A 10299-nucleotide genomic window follows, 5' to 3' on the forward strand; every position below is an offset into this window, starting at 1 on the left:
AGTTGAACACTACACCTTGGGATTGATGACAGTTACATAGAAGCAAGGTCAGAGTCGGACACTATATCTTGGGATTGATGTCAACTACAAAGTTTAGCCAGAGCTAGAGAATTTTCCCAGATACAAGACACAGCCTTACTGGGCGCTTATCCAGAAATAGAAAGGAAAGGCTGCCAGACTTGAGTTGTGCTGCCTTCTGTTATCAGGAAGCATCATCACAGGTTGGACGGTACATCCAGGTACAATGACACCGTCAGCAACGTCCGCTTGACACTGGCGCTCTCTCACGTGGCAGATAAGAGAAGAATGAGTAAGACAGGAAAAGGAAGGCACTTAAGGAAAAGGGGTGGTGGGGGGTGGGCGCAGGAGTGGGGGCGGAAAATGAAATGCTCAGTGAGAATCCATTTTGTGTCGGACAGTTCAACCTACATTTTATCTTTTATTGTTTGCTTTTCAAACCGGCGCCCCTTTCCCCCACCCCAGTGCTCTGTCCCTGCAGATATTATAAGACAATGTTATTTCCATGCCCTAAAGTTCAATTTCATATCCTAGCATCATTGTTCCTCAACAATCCACAAACATGCAAAAAATATGATTTATTAAATGTTCACTGAGCCCCCATCCACTGCCCCACACTGTGGCAAGGACCATGGGGGACACAAGAAAAGCACAGGGCACTGTGTTCTGATGCCTTCATGGAACTTAGAGTCTCACAAATAAATATAACGTCAGTTGAAACACTGACAGTAATTAAATAGAGTTGTAATAAATACAGGAATCCACTTTGTAGATCATTCACAGCATCCAGAGGAGTCTTCCATGACTGTCGTTGGGTCTATTGAAAGAATGACATCTTTGAAGACACGCCTGGTCCAAGAATGGAACCTAGGGCCAAGGGTATGAAATGCCCAGACAACAGCAGAGGAAGGGACACCTGTTCTAAATGATACAGAAATGAATGAGGAGGTTATCCTGGTCTAGGCATTCAGAGCTGGTAGAATTTCTCCATCCAGGTCAAGAGAATGTCCACTTCCCCAAAGGCTTTGGTCAGAGCTGCTTCTATGTCCAGCTAAAGAGAAAGGAGAGTAGAAGGTCAGCCACGTTAGCTATGAGCATAGTTTTCCCTCCAACCTTCCATGCCTGAAACAGGCCTGGCTCCAAATCATGGGCTAGGTCACCTTCGGGATGGCCTCTGTGATTCCACGTGCTCATCACTTGTCCCCATCTGTGTGTTTGTTTACTTCATTGGGTGAGGACCCAGTGACTGGCAGTCAGCGAAGGTCAAGGGAAGAGCATCTGGTGCCAACAGCAGAAACCATGGGATCCAGCGTGGTGGGTGCGGCCCCCACCTGAGCCCCAGTGCAGATGGGAGATGAGGCCTAGGGACCCCTTTCTGTAGTGCGTTGCTGCTCTTCATCATTTATGTATAGACTGATGTATGTTTCTTGGAAAAGTGATCAAAATCACATATGTTTGGGGAGGGGCTGGGGATAAGATTTGGATTTTTTTGGTCTTAATTTGGGCAAAAGTAATATTATTTTCCATAATTTCTCTAGACCATTTGAGTATTATGGAAAATACTGCAGATATGTATGGGGGGGCATCTCCCTTCTCCCTCCCCCACTTCTGACTTCAGTTGTCCAGCTCAAGTACCATAAAGCTCTCTCCCATGGAAAGTCCCTGATAGTGAAATCATCTTGTAGGGAAATATAGCATTTTAACTTGAAAACTAGCAGGAAAAAAGACCACTTACTTTGCAATACTTATACCAAATATATGCTAATGTATGCAAATATACCTGTGCTCCTGCCTAAGTCAGATGGCTCTTGGGGAAAGTCTGGTGGAGTCACCTGCATTAAATTTCTGCATTAAGTCTCTGAGGCACCCTTATATGACAATTTAAGCTAGACTACTTCTGCTGGACGGGCAAGCTCTCCCACCTTACCTGTTTAAATGCTCCCTGAAACAGCAGAAACCGCCTGTGCGCATTCTCACTGGTGGAAAACATCTCATTTTCCTGCTGCATAACAGAAAAAGAAAGTTGTGCCAAGTGTCAGGCAGGAGCAGACGCACTTTCCCTCCTAGTCTTCCTGGTGATTCCAGAAGGTCTCCAAAGGCCTGAGAGTACAGGGCTGAATCCTGCATCCTCAAGGTAGCCAATGTCGAACTCCCACCATGTAGCAGGGGGTGCCTTCCTGAATTCTCACACCAATCCCACCAGGTAGAAGTGAGCCATCCTCACTTTACAGATAACAAAACTGAAGCCCAGAGAGGTTGAGCGCCTTGCAAAGGGTCACCTAGCTGATTAGAAGCAGAGCTAGACTTGAACCCACAACTGCTGGTGTCCAGAGCCTGTGCTCTTTTCCATGACACCCATGACTCCCTTGTTGTGAAGTAGAAGCCAGGAGTAGATAAGTGGAGAGGAACATTCTCGAAACATACCATTTCCTGGGGCTCCTAGTCCCAGCTCTGTTCTACTCACACTGGGTTGCAGTTTTGACACGATGACCATAAAGTTGTTGGCCAGAGTAGAGAGTGACTTCAGCATCCTGACTTCAACTGTTTTACTGTGGTAGTTTTTGAAAACGGTATTCAAGTAGAACTTCAGCAGGGCACGGATGAGGTAACAGCTCTCAGCATCCTGGAGAGAGTCGGGTCACTGCGGAGCTGAGGCCTGTGCCTACCCAGCCCCCTGGAGGAATAGCCTACATGCCACCCAAGGCAAGATAAGCACAGTGGAGGTAGAGACTTTCTAGGAGATGATGATAAACATTAGATCTGAAAGGACCTTCAGGGGCCATGTAGAGCCCAGGAGACACAGCCAGTCAGTGACAGGCACAGTCTTCATTCCCAGGACTCCTGAATCTCCATCTGGTTAATAGTCTCTTTTTTCTATGCCACACAGCTTTTCTAATAGCTATGGGGAGGAGAGGAGCCCTGAAAAGCACTTGAACTTGGACTTGGTGGTTGACAGTTGGCAGGAAAATGACTAGGAGCAGAAGAAATGCAGAGAAAAGAAAACAAATGTCCTCGAACACAGCAATTGCACTCAAGTCCCCTCAAGCTTTGGAAGCTGAGCACCATTCAGGGATCAGGGATCAGGGCTCAGTACATTTATGCTCACTGACTGACTATGGCTGGGCGATGGGAAGATAGTGCTGGGTGAGAGCAAAGGATGGAAATGGGAGAGGGGAGGTGAAACTACACAAGCAAAAGATCAGTGGCAACTCTCTGGCTAAATGGAGCTTTCTCACAAGCCTCAACGCCCACGCCTCCCCATGCTGGCACGCGCACGCACACACACACACTCACACACACGCACATGCACTCACGCACACACGCACACACATGCGCATGCACACACGCACTCGCACACACACGCACACACACACACCATGCACACGCACACACGCGCATGCACACACACAGACACGCACGCACACGTGCACACACATGCACACGTGCACACACACTCTCACACACACACACTCACACACACACACTCACACACACACACACAGCAATAACCACAGACACTGACTGTCCTGGCTCGCTGCCTGGCCCTGTCCTGGGTAGGTCAGTCCAGGGCAGAAATGAAGGGCTTCCATCAGCCTCTCCTAAGACGACCCCCACCCCACCTAGAGTAGATCAGCCCCACAGAAGGAGGTGGCACCCTTCCCCAAGGTCTGATTACCGAGACGTTCTGCAGAACCTCCCGCCGCAGCAACCGGACACTTATGATGTTATCCTGAGCTTGCTTTGGGGACAGAAAGAAATGATGTCTCCAGGTTAGAAGTCAGCATAGAAACCAGCCCTGCAACTATGTGCTGCTTCCCCAGACCCCTAAATCTCTCCAGTCTGAGAGATCTCAGAGGCTGGAGAGGACTGAAGGAGGACCCAGGAAGAGTTATGCCAAGCTGGCCCTGGGGAGAGGGTACAAGGTTCCAGTCATAAAAACTATTAAGCTGGACACTCCCGCCCTCCACCTGCCAGGGGCAAATGGAGTCCCAGGAGTTCTTAGCCTGAACACGGACATGAGGAGGGACCTGTTGTATTCCTTTGGTCATCTGAGACTGGAGGAAATAAGCCTATTTGGTGTAAGAACAACTAGGGGCAGGAATTTGCCTCCCTGTCCCTAGAGCTTGTGGGGAGGACGGCCTGGGAGCTGCCTCCTGCCCTTGCAGCCGCCCACTCGAGTTCTTGCTTTTACAGCCAGAGTCCATCTAGATGAAGCCTGCGTGAATCAAGCTCTCTTCTTTCTGTCCCTTGGGCTCTGTTTATTTTACTAGAGGTTGACCACCACATCTTTCTGAGCCTCAATTTCCTCATGTGTACAACAGGGCTTGTGGTGCCTTCCGGCCTCACAGCTATTGTATAGGAAACCAAATCGCCAGCCGCGAAGGCTCCATAATCATAAAACATTAGCCTCTCCCTGCAGTAACCCACCATGGCTGAGTCCAGAGCAACACTTTACCCACCACAGTGTCCTTCACGGTCCAGAAGGCCTCCCACAGGTCCTGGAGGACTACCCCCTCCACTCGGCAGGGCCCAAATCGGAATTCTTGGCCCTGCACCCCTGGCACCTGGCTCCAGAGAAGCAGGATCAGAGCAAGGCAGGGGAGGGTAGCCATCTGCATTCGAGAGCCCATCTGCAGCCAGGGAAGGACAGGAAGATCCTGCTGAAAGAGAGGGATGCATCCCCCTGAGGTGGCACCCTCTGTCCAGGAGTGATTTACTCCAGAATAATGCTGCTTGGATCTGCCTAGGCCAACCTTGGGGACACACACAGGAAGCATGAGACTAGGGCGGGTTCCCAGGCTAGAATGTTACAAACCTGTGGCCTTGCTGGATGCACTGGGGTGGAGCAGGGGTCTTTGTGCCCCTCCTCTCGTGCCTGCTGGGCTTGCCATTGCTCCAGCTGCCCGTCCCGCTGCGCCCATCCACACCCTGCACCTCCTTTCCTGTCCACGACAGTTCTCTCTAGCCTCTAACCTGCCAGTCAGAATTTGACTGAGAAGAATGAAGAAATGGGAGCTTCTCGTGTGCCTAAGAACACGTCCGGAGAGCCCAAACTCGGGAGGATAGAGAGCTGAAGTCGACGTTTGCTTGCCTGAGTTCTGCCCGTCAGTCACCAGGCACACTAAGGTGGGTCTTTTTCTCCTCCCAGGAGGCAGCCAGCCCTGATCCCTCATCACAAGGGAGCCGAGGGGTTGATCCTGGCCCCCAGGAGAGGCACAGAAGGCAGGATAGGCTCACACCCACTCTGCCACCTCAACCAACCGACTCACTCTTGACTTCAAGAATTCATTTTTGAAGCAATTGAAGAAGAGGGAGGAACTAGATTTCCAGATGAATCACTTTTAAACCCTTCCTGTAATGTGCCAGTTGAGGATGACTGTGTGAAGAGCTGCTAAGCTAGAGGAACTTAACACCATGATCCATTTATTATATCTATGCTGAGAATTCCTTCCCAGTGCCTTCTCTGCCCTTTGCTTTCCTTCCTTCCTTCCTTTCTTCCTTATGTCCTCCCACAACCACTTAAGAACCTTTCTTATTTAGGGCACTGGTCTCACACCTGAAGAATCTGTCCTCCACTCCTAGACTGGGCAGGAAGACCAGAAATGACATGTCTTTGGGATGATGGCAACATCTGGGCTAGGGCAGCCATGCGGCCTGTGCCCACTACCCTGTGTGACGCAGGTCTGCGCCTCGGCATCTCCCTCAAAGTCTTCCCATGTTGTTTTTGCAAACTCCACAAGCTTTGCAGCCTCTCTTGCAAATTCATCTCTGGGTCTCATAATTCTCCTGGCTTTCCTCCCATCCAGGCTAAATTCTTCTGGATGTTAAACTGGAGAAAGTCGCTCCATGTCCACAGTCATGTCTTGTCCTTGCATAAACACTCAAAAGATGACTTCTGCCATCCCCCCTCGACTCCTGTTCCCAAATCAGGCAACAACAGTCTCATGCATCAAAGCAAAGTATTCAAGAATCCACATTGCTCACCTTGGGTCCTATCAGCGATGCTTGAGGGCTAATGGTTGGAGGTGGCTGTTTCTTTTCATAGAGGTGGAAGCTGGGCAGACACCCCCACCATTTGCCGATTGGGGTTGAACTGTGGCCAGAGGGTTTCTGTCCCAGTCATGGGAGTTGTTTCAAAAACAAAGGTGTGCAGGCAAGCAAGACTCTGTGAAGATTTGTATATATGGGGGCTGTTGGGGGCGGAGGAAGAGTAGAGAGGTGGAGAAAGGGAAATTGGTCATGCTTTCCTAGAGAATTGCTTCAGTGACTAGTCACCTTCCCTATAAGGCAGTGTGGCAATGGAGCAAGCAGCTCCTGTAGTGAGATGAGATCTGGGGCTGAGTTCAGGCTCTGTCACTGGCTGTGTGACCCACGGCAAGTCTCCTAGCTTCTCTGAGCCTCAGTTTCCACGTCTATAAACTTTTTTTAAAAAAAATCTGTCCCACCTTTCCCAGAGAGAAGGTGTAAGGAGCAAAATACAGAAAGACACAGAGGTGCTTTGTAAATTCTGTACACGTACAAATACATAATTACTGTGTGGAGTACACCAGTCTCCTTACCGTCAAAATAATTCAATAATTATGCCCTATTAGTGATGGGACAGTAGCCCAGAGACTCAGAATAACCCGTAAGTATCTCTCTTTTAATCCCTTGGGGCTAGGAATTTGAGGAGTGTTTCCTGACATGCAGCCACACATAGTCCCTAGGATTACAATGGCTCAACCAAAATATGCCTCTTCTCAGGTTCTGGAAACCAGGAGGAAGAAAGAAGTGTATGCATGGACAGGCCTGGAAAGCTGGGTGGCCGAGTGTCCTAGTGGGCAAGCCTAGACCTGTGCTGCTCTGCCTGGCATCACCGAGGGGACACAGGCAGTGTGGCACATCAGGAGAGCCCGTGCAGTCACGAGCTCTAACCTTATGTCTAGAAGCAAGACGCTCGGGCTTCAGTCTGCCCATGTATCAGATGAGGGCATCAGCTGGAGCAGTGTTTTCCAAAGCACATTCCACAAAATCTAGTCTTGAGAAATGCTTATCTTGCAAGACACTCTGTGAAACAAATGAGTTCATAGGTTGATTAGAGAAGCCCAGTACAGGCTAGCCCCTCTTGGAAATGTGTAATGCTCCTGGAACAGTAAAGACTTTGAGAAGTCTGGTAGGGAGTGAGGGAATGTGTTTAACTTTGTTTAACCCAGCATTTGCATAAGTATTTGATCGTGTCCCTGAAGAACACGTTTTGGAAACTCTGGGCTCTCACTCAGAGATTGGCAAACTACAGGCCACGGGCCAAATCCAGCCTGCCACTGCTAAGCTAAGAAAAGCTTAGGCCTGTGACCTAAGCATAGTTTTTACGTTGTTAACTTATCGAGAAAAAAAATCAAAAGAAGAGGAATATTTTGTGACATGTGAAAATAATGTGGAATTCACATCTCGGTGTCTGTAAAGAAAGTTTCACTGGGACACAGCCAAGCCCATTTGCATTGTCACGGCTGCTTTTGTGCCACAACAGCAGAGATGAGTAGCTATGACTGAGACAGTATAGCCCAGGAAGCCTAAACCATTTGCTGTCTGGTCCTTTACAGAAAGTTTGCCACGCCCTGCTCAAATAACCCTCCCGCACAAACATTCAAGAGGTTCCATAAACATGGGTCCAGGCAAGAGAAATGGGAGTAAGAAGGTGATGTGAGGCACAGGATAACTGTCTCCAGCTCAGTGGAGAAGCAAGAACGGGGGACACTGGGCAGAACAGGCCCTTGGCAGACCCTACCCAATCTCTCTGGCACCAGCACCCCTCTCTCCATTGCACACTCTGTGTGGTTTTTCTTAAGCAAACAAAATCCTTGCGTGCAATCCCAGCCGGCAGCCTGCTTTGTCGTCGGAGCTGCTAGTTTGAGTCCGTTGTTCTTGGAAGTCCTGAATCCTGCTCTCCAGCCTAGGCAGGAGCCATAGCACTCTTTTTTCCCTCGGGATCTAGGGCATTAACAAAAGTCTATTAACTCCTGTTGGAAGAAGATGCCAAGAGGCAGAGATGAGACAGAAGAGAAGACCTGATAAGAGTGCTAGGGCAGCAGATGAGGGGGAGGCAGGAGAGGGCTGGAGAGCTAGACTGCTAAGGCAGGAAGCTGAGCGGGCAAGTGAGCCCCCAGGCAGCTGCAATCATAGCAGGAGCGATGAGCTGTTACCAGGGCAGGCTAGAACAGAGGCATGAGGTAAGGGTATGCCTCAGCAGCTCCAGGAGATCCACCTGAGACCATGAGCAGCTCACTCCATCTAAGGAAGGAATAATATAACACGGATAGACCAGGGAAATGCATGCCCGGACCTCAGCCTCAGGTGAGCTTATTATAGCACCATTACTTGAGAGGGGAGGGCACGGAGAGAACTCAGGGACCTTGGCCCAACTTCAGCTGAGACTGCTGGTTATGAGCACATGCTTTCAAGGCTGGCAGATCTGGGTTCAAAATGTGATTGAGCCACTTATGCCCTCTCCTGGCTTCAACTTCCTCACCTGGAAGAGAGTCCTCACAGGGCCATGAGGACGCAATGACATGCAGCCTTGCTCGCAAAGTGTGGTCCATGATCCAGCAGCAGCAGCGATACCTGGGAGCTTGTTAGAAATACAGTCTCAAACTCTTTCCTAAAACTACTGAATCAGAATATGCATTTTAGAAGTTCCCAAGGTGACACTCATATACATGAAATTTTGAGAAGCATCTACCTAAAACACATGAAGGGCTTAACCCAGTATCTTCCACGTAGCAAATGCTTAATGAACAAGGGCTCCAAGTGAAGGGAGAAAGGACTAGAGCGGGCGTTCTCAGTGGAGTGATTTTGCTCCCAAGGGACATTGGACAATTTCTAGAGACAATTTTGGTTGTCATAACTGGGGAGGGGTGCCACTGACATCTACTGGAATGAGCCAGAGATGCTGCTGAACATACTACAGTGTGCAGGACAGCCCCTCACTACAAAGAATTATGTGACCCAAGAGGTCTATAGTGCTGAGGTCAAAAAAGCCCGAACTAGACAGCTATGGAGGAAAGAGCTGGACCAGAAACAGAAAAAGGTAAGAAGGCAACCTTACTGGAGAGGAAGACAGTGGAATGATGAGATGGCTGAGGGGGTGGGAAAGACAAGATGGCAACTTGGAAGGCTGTGCCCAAAAGCCCCCAGGTAGGAGCAGATGGGTGAGGCCCGGCCTGCTAGCTCACCCCTGGGAAACCCCACATCTCAGACTTCAAGAGGTTGTAGAAAGTGATTGGTCCTTTAGTACACATCCATGTATTTTTATCCAAACTCCATCCTGAACCAGACCAAGACCTGAGGCTCTTCGAATCTATGAAAGAACTTGGGGGGGGGGGTTCTTTTACAAAAATATTGGGTGGAAGAAAAGTTCATCTGAGAGTAAACCTTCACGTACAAGGGAAGTTTTTTTTTTTTTTTCAAAATACACTTTTTTAGATTTAGGGATTTTATTCTGATAATTTCATGCCCCTTCTGTCCAGAATATTTCTCTGCAGAGACTGAATTTTACACGTGGGAAATAAATCTACTCACATTCCACACGCCCTATGAATTCCTCTAAACCTATATACAGAGAAAGGGATTGAACCAAAATAGTGAAGAATCCCTTCTCCACTTCTGGATTAGGCAACAAAGAGCTCACTCTTAAACCTAAACTTCCTTTCTTTCTGATTGATGAAAACGCCATGCAGGAGAGAAGGAATGAGTATATTCATTTGAATTTCCTGAGAGCCAGAGATAAGAGAAAGTTACATCATCATTTTCTTCCAGTGAACTGAGTTTAATTTTTGCTCTAAAACAGATTTTTATCTCCCCAATTGTCTGGAAACTCATGTGGTAATGGATGTGGCATACCTGGGGATTTTGTTAGCCCTCTTCCCTGAGTTAACTGCAGCCACTCCAGGAGCAGGGATGATGGGTGGATGTCCACTGGTTGGCCCCCTTAGACTGACACTCTGTCCTTCTGCCTTCTCCTCTGTCATCAGTGCAGTACACGATTTATTTTTACAGACATTTCAAGGGGAGAGAGGAAACACAAACATAAATTATTCTTACATCTATACAGCATACTTAGATATACAAAATACTTCCAAGTGAATTTTCTCATTTGACACTCACAATGACCTTTTGAAACAGGGAGGACAGATATTACTATCCCTCTTATCATATTAGTAAGCTGACAGTTAGAACAGTCAAGTGATTTTCCCTGGGTCCTGTAAAGAGATGACAGAACCAGGACCAGAGAGCAGGTCTTCTGGC

General features: G+C 48.5%; 1 protein-coding gene across 1 annotated transcript; it reads right to left on the reverse strand.

Annotated features, from left to right (window-relative positions):
* Positions 1–602: 602 nt before the first annotated feature.
* Positions 603–6124, reverse strand: IL24 (interleukin 24). The gene is made up of 6 exons (XM_063115279.1): positions 6004–6124; positions 4479–4679; positions 3695–3757; positions 2483–2641; positions 1946–2020; positions 603–1069 (listed from the first exon to the last, which is right to left on the reverse strand). Exons 2-6 carry the CDS (start codon positions 4647–4649, stop codon positions 986–988), a joined length of 552 nt encoding a protein of 183 aa, XP_062971349.1. The 5' UTR covers positions 4650–4679; positions 6004–6124; the 3' UTR covers positions 603–985.
* Between the last annotated feature and the right edge of the window lie 4175 nt (positions 6125–10299).

The sequence above is a fragment of the Cynocephalus volans genome, chromosome 11, assembly GCF_027409185.1.
Source record: "Cynocephalus volans isolate mCynVol1 chromosome 11, mCynVol1.pri, whole genome shotgun sequence".
Lineage (NCBI taxonomy): Eukaryota > Metazoa > Chordata > Mammalia > Dermoptera > Cynocephalidae > Cynocephalus > Cynocephalus volans.

Excerpts from the sequence above, each read along its gene's own strand:
- IL24 (XM_063115279.1), bottom strand. The coding sequence starts at position 4,649 with ATGGGCTCTCGAATGCAGATGGCTACCCTCCCCTGCCTTGCTCTGATC. Across the intron at positions 3,758-4,478 it reads GGACCGTGAAGGACACTGTG|CAAGCTCAGGATAACATCAT; the intron begins GTGGGTAAAGTG and ends CTGTCCCCAAAG. Across the intron at positions 2,021-2,482 it reads TGTCAAAACTGCAACCCAGT|CAGGAAAATGAGATGTTTTC; the intron begins GTGAGTAGAACA and ends TCTGTTATGCAG.